The sequence below is a fragment of the Oncorhynchus keta genome, chromosome 30, assembly GCF_023373465.1.
Source record: "Oncorhynchus keta strain PuntledgeMale-10-30-2019 chromosome 30, Oket_V2, whole genome shotgun sequence".
In the NCBI taxonomy this organism is placed as follows: domain Eukaryota; kingdom Metazoa; phylum Chordata; class Actinopteri; order Salmoniformes; family Salmonidae; genus Oncorhynchus; species Oncorhynchus keta.
The window spans coordinates 37,730,307-37,751,568 of NC_068450.1; the positions used below are offsets into that span (position 1 = coordinate 37,730,307).

General features: G+C 45.4%; 1 protein-coding gene across 1 annotated transcript; it reads right to left on the reverse strand.

Annotated features, from left to right (window-relative positions):
- Positions 1 to 1,137: 1,137 nt before the first annotated feature.
- LOC118363972 (calcium-binding protein 2-like) lies at positions 1,138 to 20,560 on the reverse strand. Its single transcript, XM_052487017.1, has 8 exons — positions 20,474 to 20,560; positions 17,897 to 18,202; positions 6,304 to 6,549; positions 4,462 to 4,492; positions 4,202 to 4,336; positions 3,632 to 3,741; positions 3,186 to 3,333; positions 1,138 to 2,966 (listed from the first exon to the last, which is right to left on the reverse strand). Exons 1-8 carry the CDS (start codon positions 20,558 to 20,560, stop codon positions 2,941 to 2,943), a joined length of 1,089 nt encoding a protein of 362 aa, XP_052342977.1. The 3' UTR covers positions 1,138 to 2,940.
- Between the last annotated feature and the right edge of the window lie 702 nt (positions 20,561 to 21,262).

The window sequence follows — 21,262 nt, forward strand, 5'->3', positions numbered from 1 at the left end:
GAAGGAAACTTCTCAGGCCAATGGTGATTTTAAAGCAGTTATAGAGTATAATGGCTGTGATATGGGAAAACTGAGGATTGATCAACAATATTGTAGTTACTCCACAATAATAACCTAATTGATAGAGTGAAAAGAAGGAAACCTCTACAGAATAAATTATTCCAAAACATGCATCCTGTTTGCAACAAGGCACCAAAGTAATATTGCCAAAAATGTGGCAAAGCAATTCACTTTTTGTCCTGAACACAAAGTGTTATGTTTAGGACAAATCCAATACAACACATTACTGTGTGCCACTCTCCAGATTTTCAAACATAGTAGTGGCTGCATCATGTTATGTGTATGCTTGTAGTTGTTAAGGACTGGTGAGTTTTTCAGGATTAAAAAAATTAACAAAATGGTGCTAAGCACAGGCAAAATCCTAGAGGAAAACCTGGTTCAGTGTGCTTTCCACCAGACACTAGAAGATGAATTCACCTTTCAGCAGGACAATAGCCTAAAACACAAGGCCAAATCTACACTGGAGTTACTTACCAAGAAGACAGTGAATTTTCCTGAATGGCCGAGTTACAGTTTTGACTAAAAAATGCTTGAAAATCTATGCAAAACTTGAAAATGGCTGTCTAGCAATGATCAAAAACCAAATTGACAGAGCTTCAAGAAATTTGAAAAGAATAATCAGCAAATATTGTGTGAATACTTTCTGATTGTCATGTTTAGAAGTTCATAAAATTGCTTAGTCGAGTTGGTTGAAACTAATCTTTTCCCACCCACTATGTGCTCATTTTGCCTTGAACAGAAGAGGTGCCATAGAAAGTGAATCTATTATAGAGATGAAGGATCATAATCTAGAATCTTGTCCCCCTTTGTCTTTTTAACCAGGCAAGTCAGTTAAGAACAAATTCTTATTTTCAATTACTTCAGTGGGTTAACTGCCTTGTTCAGGGGCAGAACAACAGATTTTTACCTTGTCAGCTCGGGGATTCAATCTTGCAACCTTTCAGTTACTAGTCCAACGCTAACCACTAGGCTACCTGCCACCCCTAGTCTTACATTGTGTCTCATTTGATAAAATTATCATCAATAAATTAATTAGTCAAAAACTGTCATATAAATAGTTACATTTGAGATAACATATAAACCACACAGAGTATTTTTTTATTTGAAAAAAAAAAACCATCACATTTTACAAACAAGGTTTAAACCCTTGAACACACATACAAACAGAGTAAAAATGTCCACTTCTAAAAAAAATTAACTGTTAAAAGATAAGACATAATAATGACAGCCATGCGTTAGGATTTTGATATGTCACAACAGAACAATGTTCATTCCTATAGCGGAGGTGTATAAAGATGGCGGCCCCCATGCACTTACAGTACCACGCGTTCCTCATTTTGATACATTTGCCATATTGTACATTACTCTCTGTCATGTTTGTTGTGAGCAGAGCAATACTATACATGATCTCTATCCTAGCATCAAAACATCGGCCATTTGAAAAAACGATAATTTGTGCTGATTTATTGATTAATTGAACCATATCAAGCGCGGTAGTTTAAAAAACTCAGTTGACAGAGTGGTGTGCACTCATGGATGCCAAGGGAAGCCAGGTTTCCCCAAAACACTTACCAATAAACATTTTACGTCTTTTGTCTCTCTGTGTTTCAGAATTTTCCTTCAATTCGGAAGAGGCTGAATGGATCTCACGAAAGCATCTGAGAGAGTGAAACAGCGCCCCTCTTTCTTAGTAGGTGTAGCCCAGCTGATGCTGTCTGGTCCAAAAGAGTATGACATTGTTGCCGCCTGTAGCATTGAACGCAAGGGAAGCCAGCAAGCATTTGGCCTCCCTCGATACATATTTAAAAAGAAATTATAACCAATCAGCGTTGAGATAAACGAGCTCAACTGTGAATGGTCCTGGTGTACCAAAAAATGATTATAACAGTGATCCAGATCCAACCATAAATTCATACATTGTGCGTCTGGTCTGATAGGAAGTTCAATATGTAGCTAGATGTAGTAGGCCAACGTTAACTAGTTACCTATGAACGGAAGTTAGGCTAGCGAGCAAGAATTTTAGCCAGGTAGCCTAGGACAACAAAAACTAAAAGCGTGTACTGTATGACAGAGTCATAGAGCGTTTAGGCAACATGATAGAGAGGAGGATGTCATTGGCGTTTCTTGTTTTTGAAATCTTGTTTTTTGAAATATTTTAGAAATCTTTTAGTTGTCACTGTATTAAACTAAGCGGAGGTGATTTGGTGAATCTGAAATGGTGGTGAAATAGTGGAGGCAGCTCCTGTTTTCTTTTCAACTTGCAGTAACTCTCTGTGGTTCTAAACCAATAGTTGTTTAGTGGTCCGAGCATGTGGGAAACATTAACTTGTTTGACCCTGGTGTAGGTCATGTAACTGTTTGTTACATGCAATATGCTTCGTGGACTCCGCCTTCGGCCTATATTGTCTCTGGCCATATATCATGCTGGGAAGGCATATAACTAACAGGTTATTGAGCAACCAACGCAATTATCACAAAACATAGGCTGTAATATGGTTTTTTCACCCCTGGCTTGGCTTCCCCGGTGATTTTACCCACAAACCACTACCGAGTGGATCGTGCTGAAACAATGACGTAATATCTGAACCCTGTCACCGTCATGCACGTTTGTCACATCTTGAGTTATAAGATTTGTAGAACGACCTCAGGATTTCACTCAATTTACTGTAAGTGCTGCTTAACAAAATGAACGTTGTAAGTGCTGCTTAATTAACAAAAATAACGTCATAAGTGCTGCTTAACAAAATGAACGTTACAAGTGCTGCTTAACAAAAATAACGTTTTTGAATCGATCTTCAGCATGGTGCAAGAATGTTCACTACAAATGCAGTGGCAGTGGTCCCTTTTCCAGTTGTTGCACAACGACTCCGTCTGTTCATCTCAGCGTGACATCATTCGAACAAACTCTGTGAAAAGAGAGAGAACGTGACAGAGAGAGGAAAAGGAAAAAGTATCATCCTCTCCACAAACCAACAGAAAAGCTGAAGCCACTGTTTCTGACAAACATAACTCATTACTGAAACTTCACACACACACACGCAAGCACACACACACGCATACATGCACACGCACGCATATGGGTATTTTAGGTCCCCACAAGGATAGAAGAATCAACCCACACACACCCTCAAAGTTGACCAGTCCATCCCCGTTGAGGTCCACATCCCGGAGGATCTCATCAATCTCTCTGTTTGTCAGCTGTTCTCCCATCAGTTTCTTCATGGCCTCCCTAAGCTCCATTATACTGATCTGACCATCACCGTTAGTATCGAACTGAGAGAGGGAAAGAGAGAGAAACAGAGACAGAAGAACAAAGAAAGAGAGAAAGAGAGACAGAGAGAGAGAGAGAGAGAGAGAGAGAGAGAGAGAGAGAGAGAGAGAGAGAGAGAGAGAGAGAGAGAGAGAGAGAGAGAGAGAGAGAGAGACAGAGAAAGAGAGACAGAGAAAGGGAGAGAGGGGAGAGGAGAGAGGGGAGAGGAGAGAGGATATAGTGACAGTTACTCACATTGAGAGAGACCGCAACCATTTCTGTCAGCTTTGAGCCCACACAATCTGAGAGAGAAAGACTGACCTCCTTGAATGCGTCTCGCAGTTCTTTCACTCCGATCATATCTGCTGTCTCTGCCAGCATCTTTGGGCCCATCAGCTCCACAAAGTCCTCAAAGTCTAGTTTTCCCCCACCTACAGACCAGAAGAAAAAAATATGTATATATATTTTTTTACATTTCTTTTACATTTCTTCAACTTTTATTTAACTTGGCAAGTCAGTTAAAAACAAATTCTTATTTACAATGACGGCCTACCCCGGCCAAACCTGGACGACGCTGGGCCAATTGTGCGCCGCCCTATGGGACTCCCAATCACAGCCGGATGTGATACAGCCTGGATTCGAACCAGGTACAGTAGTGACTCCTCTTGCACTGAGATGCAGTGCCTTAGACCGCTGTGCCACTCGGGAGCCCTCGGGAACACGACTACTATTACTCACAGTTACATTATGGATACGGCTAATGTCTTTCTGTACTGACTCCGTGCATCCTGGGTCCATCATTCGTTGTAATAACACCACTCTAGAGTTTCAGATATTCTATGATTCTGTGGCGTTTCCCCCGTCTCATGTTGATGATGACGTCAGACTCACAGATGGACTGGCCAAGCTCGATGAGCTCCATCTCTGTGGGCATGTAGCCCATGGTCCTCATGCACTCTCCTAGGTCCTTGTAGCTGATGTAGCCATTCTTCTTCTTATCAAACTCCAGAAACGCCTCGCGGAGCTCTGCGCGCGCACACAGGCACAGACATACAAGCGCACACACACAGGGTAAGAATTGGATCATCTACACTGAAACACGTGTAGTGGTTTATGATTATGACTATGTCAGATAGAGGGGTGTAATCTACCTTCAATCTCCTCGGGTCGTAGGTCCCTGTCCTGTCGGAGGTAGCAGAGGGACACACATAAGCAGACTGGTAGTTGCACATGAACACACACACACACACACACACACACACACACACACACACACACACACACACACACACACACACACACACACACACACACACACACACACACACACACACACACACACACACACACACACACACACACACCACACCACACCACACCACACCACACCACACACTCACACATGTACATCACAAACACACAAGACTTATGACAACAACACAGTCTGTTTACACACGTACCCACGATCAGACCAACGTACGCCGCATACCTCTACGTTGACACAAACACCGCAGTCAAATGCACAGATGAAAATCTAAAGGTCGACAAAAAGCACAAATGTCCAACCACTGATATCCTGAAATGCAAAACGCACTTCAATCACAAAGACAATGGGAGCCAATTGGCCCAAAGGCAGCAGGGGGATGAGAGGAAAGCCGGGGTAGAGAGACAGAAGGTCTGCCGTTTGGTTTCCTTTGATGAAAGAGAAGACTTTTTAAGGCAGGGCCGTACATGTGATTTGTAGCGGGCCAGTAGACACACATTAGCAGAGAGAGTAAGCCAGGATGCTCTGCAAAGTCAGACTAAATACGATATCTATCTGGTACATTACGTCTAAAGGATAGGGATATATCTGAATCTAAATGTATACAGATGACATTGTGAGAGACATTTGTTTGTGTAACGGAACGGGTAAAAAATACTTTTACGTCTACGTACATCACCATAGGGAGGGTTGCCCCTGGCAACAGCTGGAGATTAGGAGATTTGGGAGGTTTAGTATGAGTGAGACCCTTGTACACATAATGTGCATTGTCGGTGCAACCACGCACACACTGTCGGTGGTGCCTGTTCCGGTGTGGTACAGTATAGGAAGAGAAAATCCCTGTAGTTCTATTTTTCTTTATATCCTTTACCACAGACGTTCTTCTTGGAGTCTCCCTGTATATGATCTGCTCTGTGTGTACAAAACATTAGGAACACCAGCTCTTTCCATGACATAGACTGACCAGGTGAATCCATGTGAAAGCTATGATCCCTTATTGATGTCACTTGTTAAATCCACTTCAATCAGTGTAGATGAAGGGGAGGAGATTTTTAAGCCTTGAGACAAGTGAGACATGGATTGTGTATGTGTGCCATTCAGAGGGTGAATGGGGAACACAAAATATTTAAGTGTCTTTGAACGGGGTAGGGTAGTAGGTACCAGGCGCACCGGGTTGAGTGTGTCAACAACTGCAAAGCTGCTGGGTTTGTCACGCTCCACAGTTTACCAGTTTAATGGTCCACCACTCAAAGGACATCCAGCCAACTTGACACAACTGTAGGAAGCATTGGAGTCAACATCGGCCAGAATCCCTGTGGAACGCTTTCGACACCTGGTCGAGTCCACGCCCCGACGAATTGAATCTGTTCTGAGGGCAAAAGGGGGCACAATTCAATAGTAGGAAGGTGTCCCTAATGTTTTGTACACTCGGTGTACACAGCGTGCCAACACATGAAGGTTTGGTTCGCCTCCTCTCAGACTATTTTACACTATATCATTTATATAGCAAGTTTGATTGGTTGTCCCATGATGGTTATGAAAGTGAAATGACAACTTAATTGTGGAGAGAATATCACGTGGTGAAAATGAAGTGACATAACGATGATGACGTGTGTGTGTGTGTGTGTGTGTTAGTGGCGTTGTGTGCGTGAATGATTTAGTATGCATTTGTAAGTGTGTATGTGTGCGTGTGATGAGTGTGTCCGTGTTCACTAGTGCGTGTACGTACGATCTGGCTGCTTGCAAAGCCCTGTTTGAGGAAGATGCAGGCAGGGCCCACGATGCTGTGTAACACGGTGCAGTTCTGGACCAGTGCAGACAGGGGCGCCTTAAAATCCTTGTCTTCGCCCGATTCCTCCTCGCTCTCCGACCGTGGCCCCTCCTGGCCCCCTGTTCCCTGCTTGTCCCCCCGGGGCTCGACGGCCCCCTTAGAACCAGAATCATGCAGAACTAGTGAACCCAACAGTCGTTGGTTTCACACTCTGTTTCATTCTCTGTCTGCTGGGGTCTGACAGCCAGCTGTCCACAGCACTAGTCCTCAGGGAGATCAGATGTTGAAACAGCACACAGTACAGGAAAGGATTGGCAATCTCTTCTCTTTTAGGAAGTTTAACTCTGCCTGTCTAAACCCTGTCAGCCAGTGGCTCATCAGCCTAATAAGTAGAACTATCTGTCTTATTACATGGCGGTATGTGTATTGGTTACAAGAAGCCATGCTTCCATGCTCTCTCTCTGTCCCGGTCCCTGTCTCTCTTCCTCCCTCTCTCTCTGTCCCGGTCCCTGTCTCTCTTCCTCTAATCCTCTCTTCCTCTCTTTCTCTCTGTCCCAGTCCCTGTCTCTCTTCCCCCCCCCCTCTCTCTCTCTGTGTGTCCTGGTCCCTGTCTCTGTTCCTCTCTCTGTCCCAGTCCCTGTCTCTCTTCCTCCCTCTCCCCCCTCTCTCTCTGTCCCGGTCCCTGTCTCTCTTCCTCCCTCTCTCTCTCTCTGTCCCGGTCCTGGTCTCTCTTCCTCCTCTCTCTCTCTCTCTCTCTCTCTCTCTCTCTCTCTCTCTCTCTCTCTCTCTCTCTCGCTGTCCCGGTCCCTGTCTCTCTTCCTCTCTCTCTCTCTCTCTCTCTCCCTGTGTGTGTGTCCTGGTCTCTGTCTCTCTTCCTCTCTCTCTCTCTGTCCCGGTCCCTGTCTCTCTTCCTCCCTCTCTCTCTGTCCCGGTCCCTGTCTCTCTTCCTCTCTCTCTCTGTGTCCCGGTCCCTGTCTCTCTTCCCCCCTCTCTCTCTCTGTGTGTCCTGGTCCCTGTCTCTCTTCCTCTCTCTCTGTGTGTCCCGGTCCCTGTCTCTCTTCCTCTAATCCTCTCTTCCTCTCTTTCTCTCTGTCCCAGTCCCTGTCTCTCCCCCCTCTCTCTCTGTGTGTCCTGGTTCCTGTCTCTGTTCCTCCCTCTCTCTCCCTCTCTCTCTCTCTCTCTCTCTGTCCCGGTCCCTGTCTCTCTTCCTCTCTCTCTCTCTCTGTCCCAGTCCCTGTCTCTCTTCCCCCCCCCCTCTCTCTCTGTGTGTCCTGGTCCCTGTCTCTGTTCCTCCCTCTCTCTCCCTCTCTCTCTCTCTCTCTCTCTCTGTCCCGGTCCCTGTCTCTCTTCCTCTCTCTTTCTCTCTGTCCCAGTCCCTGTCTCTCTTCCCCCCTCTCTCTGTGTGTCCTGGTCCCTGTCTCTGTTCCTCCCTCTCTCTCTCTCTCTCTCTCTCTCTGTCCCGGTCCCTGTCTCTCTTCCTCTCTCTCTCTCTCTCTGTCCCGGTCCCTGTCTCTCTTCCTCTCTCTTTCTCTCTGTCCCAGTCCCTGTCTCCCCCCTCTCTCTGTGTGTGTCCTGGTCCCTGTCTCTCTTCCTCTCTCTCTCTCTCTCTCTGTCCCGGTCCCTGTCTCTCTTCCTCTCTCTCTGTGTGTGTCCCGGTCCCTGTCTCTTCCTCTCTTCCTCTCTTTCTCTCTGTCCCAGTCCCTGTCTCCCCCTCTCTCTCTCTGTGTGTCCTGGTCCCCCTCTCTCTCTCTCTCTCTCTCTCTCTCTCTCTCTCTCTCTCTCTCTCTCTCTCTCTCTCTCTCTCTCTGTCCCAGTCCCTGTCTCTCTTCCGCTCTGTTTTTCAAGGCTCAGTCTTGGCTCAGTGTTGGATTGGGGTGTTCATTCTGCTAAGTGTTCAGGCCACAGACTCTCAGCTCACCTCAGGGACTTAGCACAATGTTACATAACACACTTACAGAGTGCGTCTAGTCAATAACTACTCTACGCGTGACTTGAGTATTAAGTCGATAAAACCAGATACCATTGATCTGGTTCCCGGGGCCTGCCCTTTCAGGAAACACAAGTATAAAGAACTCCTCATTCTTGGAGATAATCAAAGAAAGGTCTCCACCGTACTAATACGGCCGATGCAGAAACAGTATGCAGACAGGTGAAAAAGAAGTGTCATGGATTGCCTCTGCTGGAGTTGTGCAGAAGAATTACGTTAGATTGTTTCAGATCAATGTTGTGACAGTCCTTTAGATCAATAGCAAAGTTGTTTAGAAGCACACAGGACCTGTTCTCAATGGAGAACATATACAGAGCAACTACATGTAGTCAATATCTTCATGATACTCCATGCATTAACACATAGGCAAGGAAATAGCAAGCAGAAGCTTCTCTCGTCCCATGTCTTTGGAAAAGCAAAAGCAAATGGAACTGCTCTTACCTTTTTCGTTTTGTTTTTCATGGATGGCTTGGTACAATTCCCCATCCCCTATCCTCGAAGTGAAGTAACACTCTATCCTCCCTCTCTCGTCCCTCCCTCTCGCTTCTGTTTTCCTTCTTGCTCTATTTTCTGTCTTGCTCTCTCGCTCCACCCCTGTCGGTGGAGTTTTAAAGGTCCCACCCAACGTTGGAGCTCTGAGGTGGGGTCCAGGGCATCCTATCACCCATCGTGGTCTGAAGAGGGATGTTCATATCAGAGATGAAACTCCTGATGTGTGTTTTTCTTTTTTTCTACTACGGTTGCCTATAAACAAACATAAACCTAGCCCACTTCTATGTCTGTACAGAAAAGAGCTGCATGACATTTTGTCCATGTGTGAATTACTCTGTCTCTCTCTCCTACCCTCAATTTTACCCCGTCTTTTAATCTTCTCTCTCACTCTCTCTCACTCTCTCTCACTCTCTCTCTCTCTCCCTCTCTCTCTGTATCTCCCCCTATCTCTCCCCCTATCTCTCTCCCTGGAGCAAGGCTTGTTATACCATAGAAATGACTACATATATGTAGGGTGATGAGAGGCAGACGGGGAGGGAGGGAGGGAGAGAGAGAGAGAGAGAGAGAGAGAGAGAGAGAGAGAGAGAGAGAGAGAGAGAGAGAGAGAGAGAGAGAGAGAGAGAGAGAGAGAGAGAGAGAGAGAGAGAGAGAGAGAGAGAGAGAGAGAGAGAGAGAGAGAGAGAGAGAGAGAGAGAGAGAGAGAGAGAGAGAGAGAGAGAGAGAGAGAGAGAGAGAGAGAGAGAGAGAGAGAGAATTAGAGGAGGCAAACGCAAGGGATTTAATCCCTTTCCCTGCATTTCAGATTAAAGGGAGAGATGGAGGGGTAAGAAGAGAAACGGATAGAGTAAGGAGATTGAGGGGAAGAAGAAATTGAGTCCAGGGTGGAGAGAGGGGTGATGCAAGATGAAAAGAGATGGTGAGAAGGTAAAAGTGGAGGACTGATGGAGAGACAAGGATGGACTTTTCCCCGAGTGACAAGGAAAGAGGAAATGAAACTGGCCAAGGGATGAAAAGCAATGAGAAAGCCATAAGAGGACAAAACAGAGAGAAAGCAAAAGAAAGAGAAAATGAACGAGGAAGAAAAGAACCAAGAGTGAAACAGATGCTCAAACAGCCTGGGAGCTGCGGTCTTGGGCTACCATTGGATGATGGATTTAGTTTGGATAGGGTCAACACAGACACACACACACATGCAGTTAAAGGTGTGTGTGTAATTCTAACACAGACACACACACCTTTAACTGCATGTGTGTGTGTGTCTGTGTTAACCCTATCCAAACTAAATACACGCATTACAGTAGACTGTTCTGATTGGTCTGTTTTAGCATTGATAAAGGCTTCAGAGGCTATCATTGGATGTCAAATGCAGTATTATCTCTGATTGGTGCACGATAACAACATTACAGAGGCTCTAATGCTCTAAATATAATATCAGACACGCCAGGACAAGACCTCAACTGGGTTTCTGTGCCACAACACTGACTCACATGACTAAATACATACTATGACAAGTGATGGGAATGACATGCTGTATAAGGAGAGAGAGAGAGAGAGAGAGAGAGAGAGAGAGAGAGAGAGAGAGAGAGAGAGAGAGAGAGAGAGAGAGAGAGAGAGAGAGAGAGAGAGAGAGAGAGAGAGAGAGAGAGAGAGAGAGAGAGAGAGAGAGAGAGAGATCTATTGGATGTCTGTGTTGTCAACCAGGGCAGATGTTTAACATACTGTAGCTTGCCTTTGTGCATCTTAAAACAAATGCACACTGTTCTATGCCATTGTCCTTCTGATGAACCTCAGGTTTTGGGTAGAAGGCAAAGGAAAGGGTCCATAGACGCTGGTGTAAGGTCAGATTTGTGTTTATAATAATAATAATAATATATGCCATTTGGCAGACGCTTTTATCCAAAGCGACTTACAGTCATGTGTGCATACATTCTACGTATGGGTGGTCCCGGAAATCGAACCCACTACCCTGGTGTTACAAGCGCCATGCTCTACCAACTGAGCTACAGAAGGACCACTGTTTCACCCCCATATGGCTAAGCTTAGGACTGGCAAAAGGTAAGCCAGATCTATGCCCATTGGTGCTTAGCGGGACCCAACCACTATCCAGAGAGTTCCATACCCTCAGAGGTCAGGGCAGAGGTCAACAGAGGGGTGAACTCTAGGATAGGCCTGGTCCTCCAGCTGGGACTTGGTATGACGCACAGCTGTGGAACTAAGTACTTTGGCAACTTCCAGGCTATTTGGTAACGTGGGTCTGTGCATGTGTTTTACAACAGTGGGATAATATACATTGTGTGACATTCCGTGAACACTCGAAGACGAGGATTATCCGATTGTAACTTGGCTTCAAATTCTGCCAAATATTCATTCAATATTTGGTTATACAGTACTGTAGATTGGTAATGTTCCTTTTTACTCCCTATGGCCCTCTCTCTCTCTCTCTCTCTCTCTCTCTCTCTCTCTCTCTCTCTCTCTCTCTCTCTCTCTCTCTCTCTCTCTCTCTCTCTCTCCTCTCCCTCTCTCTTCCATGGCCACACAAACCCGGACGTATGGCGATAGTAGTAGAAAAGAAGTCAGAGTGCTAAGATTGACTGGGTGACAGATGTCTGTTACGAGATCAACTGACCACAGTTCCTCTGTACTTTTGGGGACAGATTTGGGCTTAGACCAAGTGAACATTTTGGATAAATCCTCAGCAAGTACTAGTGTCTAACTCTAACAAGTATATGTCTCGTATCCAAGTATTGCTTTGTTTTGTTTTTGCTTTTTGCGCTGACACACTAACTCTAATTACAATGAAATGTACCAATCAATCAAATGTATTTCTACGTAAGCAGTGACAGGGTGCCTAGTCAGGGGCATGTTGAGGTCAGTTCTATGCTGCAGTGTCAGTTTATTACCACTAGAGGGCAGCTTCTGCAGGGCAGTACTTATCCCTTAAGTATTTGGCAGAATTTAAAGACAAATTAAAGCTGGTAATCCCCTCATCTTTAAGTGTTCATGGGGAATATATCCTGCTAAGAATGCTATTTATATACCCCCCCTCAACTCCCCTCAACCCTCAACTCCCCACAATACACAGCAGTGAGCCCCCCACACACACCCCCACACACACACACACACACACACACACACACACACACACACACACACACACACACACACATCAAAGATTATGCCAATATGGTGCTTCATTCAAACTCTTAGCCGGCCTAGTTAGTAAACATCATTTGGACCCGGTTCACGTGATGAGTCGCTCTCATTGGACAGAGACCAGTGGTTGCAGAAGGACCAGTAACTGCATCTATCTCCTAGACATGATAAGAGTTATTGCCTAAGAGGTTGGGTCTAGTACTGAGGGTTAATCAGGTCTAGGCCCAGGGCTAAATCCCAGGATTACTGTTATTCATTATTCACTGTGTATTATTCCTCGTGTCACTATTTCTATTTTCATGATATTTTTTTATATTTCACTCTGCATTTGTTGGGAAAGGACCTGTGAGTAAAAATGTCACTGTTAGTCTATACCTGTTGTTTACAACGCACGTGACAAATCAAATTGGATTTGGGGACTAGTCACTGATACAACCAATGCCCAAGACTGATTGTGTTCTCAACATGATGTGATCTCAATCAGGTGTCTCACACGTACGCACGCACGCACGCACGGACACACACATACACACACGCACGCACGCACGCACGCACGCACGCACGCACGCACGCACGCACACACACACACACACACACACACACACACACACACACACACACACACACACACACACACACACACACACACACACACACACACACACACACACACACACACACACACACACACACACACACACACACACACACACACACACACACACATTGTGACAGACTCAGGTAGACATGCGTCATGCAACATTACTCTAATCCTTGCTGGAAGTAAGACTCTGGTCACTATGGCGATATGCGTGTAGGAGCCGGTAATTATGTTGAGCTATTGTGTTCTGATCAGGTCTTAGACACTGACACTAGTATCCAGTAACTCAACCTGTCTATCAGAAATTGAGAAAGAGAAAGAGTGGAAAAGGGAGGAAGGAGAGGGAGTGAAAGACTGAGAGCGAGGGTGGAGAGGGAGTGAAAGACTGAGAGGGAGGATGGAGAGGGAGTGAAAGACTGAGAGGGAGGATGGAGAGGGAGTGAAAGACTGAGAGGGAGGGTGGAGAGGGAGTGAAAGACTGAGAGGGAGGATGGAGAGGGAGTGAAAGACTGAGAGGGGGATGGAGAGGGAGTGAAAGACTGAGAGGGAGGATGGAGAGGGAGTGAAAGACTGAGAGGGAGGATGGAGAGGGAGTGAAAGACTGAGAGGGAGGATGGAGAGGGAGTGAAAGACTGAGAGGGACGATGGAGAGAGAGTGAAAGACTGAGAGGGGGATGGAGAGAGAGTGAAAGACTGAGAGGGAGGATGGAGAGGGAGTGAAAGACTGAGAGGGGGATGGAGAGGGAGTGAAAGACTGAGAGGGAGGATGGAGAGGGAGTGAAAGACTGAGAGGGAGGATGGAGAGGGAGTGAAAGACTGAGAGGGAGGATGGAGAGAGAGGGAGTGAAAGACTGAGAGGGAGGATGGAGAGAGAGGGAGTGAACGACTGAGAGGGAGGATGGAGAGAGAGTGAAAGACTGAGAGGGAGGATGGAGAGGGAGTGAAAGACTGAGAGGGAGGATGGAGAGGGAGTGAAAGACTGAGAGGGAGGATGGAGAGAGAGTGAAAGACTGAGAGGGAGGATGGAGAGGGAGTGAAAGACTGAGAGGGAGGATGGAGAGAGAGTGAAAGACTGAGAGGGGGATGGAGAGGGAGTGAAAGACTGAGAGGGGGATGGAGAGGGAGTGAAAGACTGAGAGGGGGATGGAGAGGGAGTGAAAGACTGAGAGGGGGATGGAGAGGGAGTGAAAGACTGAGAGGGGGATGGAGAGGGAGTGAAAGACTGAGAGGGAGGATGGAGAGGGAGTAAAAGACTGAGAGGGGGATGGAGAGGGAGTGAAAGACTGAGAGGGGGATGGAGAGGGAGTGAAAGACTGAGAGGGGGATGGAGAGAGAGGGGTGAACGACAGAGGGAGGATGGAGAGGGAGGATGGAGAGAGAGGGAGTGAACGACAGAGGGAGGATGGAGAGAGAGGGAGTGAACGACAGAGGGAGGATGGAGAGAGAGGGAGTGAACGACAGAGGGAGGATGGAGAGAGGAGTGAAAGACGGAGAGGGAGGATGGAGAGAGAGGAGTGAACGACAGAGGGAGGATGGAGAGAGAGGAGTGAACGACAGAGGGAGGATGGAGAGAGAGGGAGTGAATGACAGAGGGAGGATGGAGAGAGAGGAGTAAACGACAGAGGGAGGATGGAGAGAGAGGGAGTGAAAGACGGAGAGGGAGGAAGGAGAGGGAGTGAAAGACTGAGAGGGAGGATGGAGAGAGAGGGAGTGAAAGACGGAGAGGGAGGAAGGAGAGGGAGTGAAAGATGGAAAGGGAGGGTGGAGAGAGAGGGAGTGAAAGACGGAGAGGGAGGAAGGAGAGGGAGTGAAAGATGGAAAGGGAGGGTGGAGAGAGAGTGAAAGCCAAAGAGGGAGCGAAAGATGGAGAAAGATACAAAATAAAATGTACAGTAGAAAGCAGTGGAGTCTGGTGGGAGGAGCTATAAGAGGACGGGCTCATTGTGGCTGTAATGGGATAAATGGAACGGTATCAAATGGAAACCACATGTTTGACTTAATCCAATTTATTCCATTCCAGCCATTTCAACAAGCCCATCCTCCTATAGCTCCTCCACCAGCTTCCACTGGTGAAAGATAAAAAAGAGGGAGAACTTGAGAGGATGAGTATGGATATTACTGTATTACTGTATATGTATTTGAAGGGAAAATATAGACTTTGTGTGTTTGTATGTGAGCTTGTTTTGTTTATGTAGGTGTGGATGTAGTTTATGCAAGCACCAATCTGTTCTCACATGTTCTCAATTCTTAGTGTGCTGTCGGTAAATGGATGACAAATGGATTATATGAGGTGCAGTGGGGTGTCCAGCATACTGGACCTTTATAGATTTTGTCCGTTTGAGCACCACATGAGCTTCTCCTCTCCTCTCCTCTCCTCTCCTCTCCTCTCCTCTCCTCTCCTCTCCTCTCCTCTCCTCTCCTCTCCTCTCCTCCACCCTTCGGCTTCCTCTCTCAAACACTCACCATATTGCTTCACTGCTACTACCAATGACATCTTTACCATTTTCCATTTCCATTGATTTCCTAGCTCTATTTATCTTTCCTAGCTCTCTTTATCTTTCCTAGCTCTCTTTATCTTTCCTAACCTTCTTTATCTTTCCTAGCTCTCTTTATCTTTCCTAACCTTCTTTATTTTTCCTAGCTCTCTTTGTCTTTCCTAACCTTCTTTATCTTTCCTAGCTCTCTTTAACTTTCCTAACTCTCTTTATCTTTCCTAACTCTCTTTATCTTTCCCAGGTCTCTTTATCTTTCCTAGCTCTCTTTATCTTTCCTAGGTCTCTTTATCTTTCCTAACTCTCTTTATCTTTACTAACTCTCTTTATCTTTCCTAGCTCTCTTTATCTTTCCTAGGTCTCTTTATCTTTCCTAGGTCTCTTTATCTTTCCTAGCTCTCTTTATCTTTCCTAGCTCTCTTTATCTTTCCTAGGTCTCTTTATCTTTCCTAGCTCTCTTTATCTTTCCTAGCTCTCTTTATCTTTCCTAGCTCTCTTTATCTTTCCTAACCTTCTTTATCTTTCCTAGCTCTCTTTATCTTTCCTAACTCTCTTTAACTTTCCCAACTCTCTTTATCTTTACTAACTCTCTTTATCTTTCCTAGGTCTCTTTATCTTTCCTAACTCTCTTTATCTTTCCTAGATCTCTTTATCTTTCCCAAATCTCTTTATCTTTCTTAACTCTCTATCTTTCCTAACTCTCTTTAACTTTCCTAACTCTCTTTATCTTTCCTAACCTTCTTTATCTTTCCTAGCTCTCTTTATCTTTCCTAACTCTCTTTAACTTTCCTAACTCTCTTTAACTTTCCTAACTCTCTTTATCTTTCCTAGCTCTCTTTATCGTTCCTAGCTCTCTTTAACTTTCCTAACTCTCTTTATCTTTCCTAACTCTCTTTATCTTTCCTAGCTCTCTTTATCTTTCCTAACTCTCTTTATCTTTCCTAACTCTCTTTATCTTTCCTAACTCTCTTTATCTTTCCTAACTCTCTTTATCTTTCCTAACTCTCTTTATCTTTCCTAGCTCTCTTTATCTTTCCTAACTCTCTTTAACTTTCCTAACTCTCTTTAACTTTCCTAACTCTCTTTATCTTTCCTAGCTCTCTTTATCTTTCCTAACTCTCTTTATCTTTCCTAACTCTCTTTATCTTTCCTAGCTCTCTTTATCTTTCCTAACTCTCTTTATCTTTCCTAACTCTCTTTATCTTTCCTAACTCTCTTTATCTTTCCTAGCTCTCTTTATCTTTCCTAACTCTCTTTAACTTTCCTAACTCTCTTTATCTTTCCTAGCTCTCTTTATCTTTCCTAGCTCTCTTTAACTTTCCTAACTTTCTTTATCTTTCCTAACTCTCTTTATCTTTCCTAGCCCTCTTTATCTTTCCTAGGTCTCTTTATCTTTCCTAACTCTCTTTATCTTTCCTAGCTCTCTTTATCTTTCCTAGCTCTCTTTATCTTTCCCAGGTCTCTTTATCTTTCCTAACTCTCTTTATCTTTCCTAGCTCTCTTTATCTTTCCCAGGTCTCTTTATCTTTCCTAACTCTCTTTATCTTTCCTAACTCTCTTTATCTTTCCTAGGTCTCTTTATCTTTCCTAGGTCTCTTTATCTTTCCTAACTCTCTTTATCTTTCCTAGCTCTCTTTATCTTTCCTAACTCTCTTTATCTTTCCTAACTCTCTTTATCTTTCCTAGCTCTCTTTATCTTTCCTAACTCTCTTTATCTTTCCTAACTCTCTTTATCTTTCCTAACTCTCTTTATCTTTCCTAGGTCTCTTTATCTTTCCTAGGTCTCTTTATCTTTCCTAGCTCTCTTTATCTTTCCTAGCTCTCTTTATCTTTCCTAGCTCTCTTTCCCTGTCCCAACTCTCTTTATCTTTCGTAAATCAATCTCTTTTCTCCAACAAAATCAATGAGTTGACCTATCATGGGGTATGAGTCTTTACTATTAGGTGTGAGTCATTGTCTTTGATGTTTCAGACTACAGGAAGTCTGCAGTAACTCAGTGAGTCAGGACCAGTGCCGAGTAGAGAGCAGGCCAGGATGTGGCGGACAGGGCAGGGCAGGGCAGGGCAGGGAGAACTGGACCCCTGAGGGCAAACCTACGGTTCTCCTTCCCCCAAGACTCTGAAGCAATGGGCATGTTGTGTTGTGTAGTGAGTCGTGTCATGCTTTTATCGTGTGGTGGGTGGTGCTAGCCGCTGATACAGTGGGTGGGGATGAGAACAGTTTGGTGTTCATAAGTCCTGGGGCGTAACATGATATCTGTTACGGATTACACTTTCATAATGTAGTGGATGGCAACGAAAGAGCTTAAATGCTCATGCTGCTACCACATGAACCCTGAACACATAGCTAAACAACACAACTCTGTTAGCATCAAGGCTAACATTAGATCAAGGCCCAGTCTGACTATTAGCATGAGCGCTAAACAAAATACACACCATAAACTGTCCAGTTTGTGTGGCTTAGGTCAGAAAATACCATGGGACATAGGATATAGCATAAGCAGCTACCGTAGAGTATTGGGACAGTGTCAGCATTTGCATTTGGAGCAGAGGGGCTTAGAATTTCAATTGGGACCTGGGTAGATTTCAATCATGCCTTGGTGGATGGGCATGGATGGACACACACACACACACACACGCACGCACGCACGCACGCACGCACGCACGCACGCACGCACTCACTCACTCACTCACTCACTCACTCACTCACTCACTCACTCACTCACTCACTCACTCACTCACTCACTCACTCACTCACTCACTCACTCACTCACTCACACACAGATACTCACACTCACGGGCTAAAGCAGGTCATCCTGGTTCTTACCGGTCCGAAAGCTGGGTCCATTATAGGCAGCAGGTCTATCGGCTCCTTCTCTTGCTGCTTCTGACCACCCGTCCTCATCATATCTGCCACCTTGTCCTCCACATCCAGATCCTCCTCTTCGTCCCCTGTACCCCTCTCTTTGTCCCTCGCTGACACGGGGAAGGGGGTGGGGTTCTGGCTGCACCACCTACCATGGGGGGGCTTGACTCCAGCCGCTGAGACCTCAGGGATTCCACTCTGCTCACTGGACCGTCTCCTCTGCTTATTCTGCTGTTTCTGGACCTTCTTACTGATCGCTGCTTTTACCTGCGTGGGGAAAGTACAGGGTGAAAGATTCGTTCCAGCCACATTGATACTGATAGTCAGGAGCAGAGTCAAATTCCATACTAAAGTTTCATAGAAACTATTAAACTGATAAGATGTTATTTCACGTTGAATAATGAAGAGTAATGGCATAATGAATACATTTGTGTCTGAGGTTAAATTTGCGGGTTAAATTCTCCCCAAAATGATTTCATCCCATAACCTCTGACGAAACCCTTAAGATTCCCTGGTTTCATATATCTGAAACAAAGTCCCTACCCCCGCCCCATTATACACTGCTCAAAAAAATAAAGGGAACACTTAAACAATACAATGTAACTCCAAGTCAATCACACTTCTGTGAAATCAAACTGTCCACTTAGGAAGCAACACTGATTGACAATACATTTCACATGTTGTTGTGCAAATGGAATAAACAACAGGTGGAAATTATAGGCAATTAGCAAGACACCCCCAATAAAGGAGTGGTTCAGCAGGTGGGGACCACAGACCACTTCTCAGTTCCTATGCTTCCTAGCTGATGTTTTGGTCACTTTTGAATGCTGGCGGTGCTTTCACTCTAGTGGTAGCATGAGACGGAGTCTACAACCCACACAAGTGGCTCAGGTAGTGCAGCTCATCCAGGATGGCACATCAATGCGAGCTGTGGCAAGAAGGTTTGCTGTGTCTGTCAGCGTAGTGTCCAGAATATGGAGGCGCTACCAGGAGACAGGCCAGTACATCAGGAGACGTGGAGGAGGCCGTAGGAAGGCAACAACCCAGCAGCAGGACCGCTATCTCCGCCTTTGTGCAAGGAGGAGCAGGAGGAGCACTGCCAGAGCCCTGCAAAATGACCTCCAGCAGGCCACAAATATGCATGTGTTTGCTCAAACGGTCAGAAACAGACTCCATGAGGGTGATATGAGGGCCCGACGTCCACAGGTGTGGGTTGTGCTTACAGTCCAACACCGTGCAGGACGTTTTTCATTTGCCAGAGAACACCAAGATTGGCAAATTCGCCACTGGCGCCCTGTGCTCTTCACAGATGAAAGCAGGTTCACACTGAGCACATGTGACAGACGTGACAGTCTGGAGACGCTGTGGAGAACGTTCTGCTGCCTGCAACATCCTCCAGCATGACCGGTTTGGCGGTGGGTCAGTCATGGTGTGGGGTGGCATTTCTTTGGGGCACAGCCCTCCATGTGCTCGCCAGAGGTAGCCTGACTGCCATTAGGTACCGAGATGAGATCCTCAGACCCATTGTGAGACCATATGCTAGTGCGGTTGGCCCTGGGTTCCTCCTAATGCAAGACAATGCTAGACCTCATGTGGCTGGAGTGTGTCAGCAGTTCCTGCAAGAGGAAGGCATTGATGCTATGGACTGGCCCGTCCGTTCCCCAGACCTGAATCCAATTGAGCACATCTGGGACATCATGTCTCGCTCCATCCACCAACGCCACGTTGCACAACAGACTGTCCAGGAGTTGGCGGATGCTTTAGTCCAGGTCTGGGAGGAGATCCCTCAAGAGACCATCCGCCACCTCATCAGGAGCATGCCCAGGCGTTGTAGGGAGGTCATACAGGCACGTGGAGACCACACACACTAGTGAGCCTCATTTTGACTTGTTTTTTAAGGACATTACATCAAAGTTGGATCAGCCTGTAGTGTGTTTTTCCACTTTAATTTTGAGTGTGACTCCAAATCCAGACCTCCATGGGTTGATACATTTGATTTCCATTGATAATTTTTGTGTGATTTTGTTGTCAGCACATTCAACTATGTAAAGAAAAAAGTATTTAATCAGAATATTTCATTAATTCAGATCTAGGATGTGTTATTTTAGTGTTCCCTTTATTTTTTTGAGCAGTGTATATCAGTCCTTCCATGTTCTTACCCTCAACTCCCCCTAATACACAGCAGTGAGCCCCTCACTCACACACACACACACACACACACACACACACACACACACACACACACACACACACACACACACACACACACACACACACACACACACACACACACACACACACACACACACACACACACACACACACACACACACAAACATACATATAGGCACATAATATAATCAGCAAAACAAAAAGACACTAAAGCATCTAAGTTTGTTTATTAGAGGTAGAGAGAACATTCTAAAAATATTCTAAACATTCTAAAACCATTCTAAACATTCTAAAAACATTCTAAAAACATTGTGTAATTAACTGTAAATTAAGCATTCACACGAAAACAAACACATACACACACACCTGTTTTGCTGTTTTCTCCTGCGGCGTGCTCATCGCTTCTGTAACGCCTCCTCCGGCGGAAGATTCCTTCTGAATGATCATGAACATCTCTGTGTCGTTTGCTTACGCCTCCCTCCCTCCCTCCCTCCCTCCCTTTAAATATCTATCTATCTATCTATCTATCTATCTATCTATCTATCTATCTATCTATCTATCTATCTATCTATCTATCTATCCCACTCCTCTCTAGTTTTCCTGGTGGATTTATTTTAGAGATACCTCAAACTGACTTGATTAGTTCTATATTTACTAGTTCTAATTCCTGCCTTGACTTGCTTTCTTATCCATCCAATGCTATAGACCTCTCTCCAAAGTTTAAAATCAGAAAAAATGGCTAAATATTTCGAAATAAAATCGTCCACCTTTTTTACTTCCTCGGTTTCCCTCCCCTATTCTCATCCCCTTTTCCCCCGGTCTCCATCTATCCCCCTGTTCAGTGGATGTTAGCGCGTGGCTCTCTCCATCTCTTGTCCTGTGTCCAGGTGAGTGGGTTTTATCATCAGGTGTCCTGCAGCTCAGGGATTGAGTTCCTGCACCTCTGCCCTTCTCGCTGTCTCTGAGTCCCTCAGGTGTCACAGTATCTCTCTCTCTCTGCCTACCAATTTCTCCATCGCTCCCCCAACCTGTCCCTATTTTCACCTCTCTCTCTCTCTTTCCCCTTTTTCCAGTATCTCTATCATGTTGCCTGTCTGTTTCCTGTTTTGTGCAGTGATATGTTGTCTACCCCGGGTTGACATGTGTTTAACCTAC

Bases quoted from the DNA above. Each gene is read 5' to 3' on its own strand.
- LOC118363972 (XM_052487017.1), bottom strand. From the start codon at position 20,560: ATGTTCATGATCATTCAGAAGGAATCTTCCGCCGGAGGAGGCGTTACA. The intron at 4,493-6,303 runs GTACGTACACGC...TACCTCCGACAG, and splicing joins GCTTTGCAAGCAGCCAGATC to GACAGGGACCTACGACCCGA. The intron at 2,967-3,185 runs GTGTGTGTGGGT...CTCTTTTCACAG, and splicing joins TGGACTGGTCAACTTTGAGG to AGTTTGTTCGAATGATGTCA.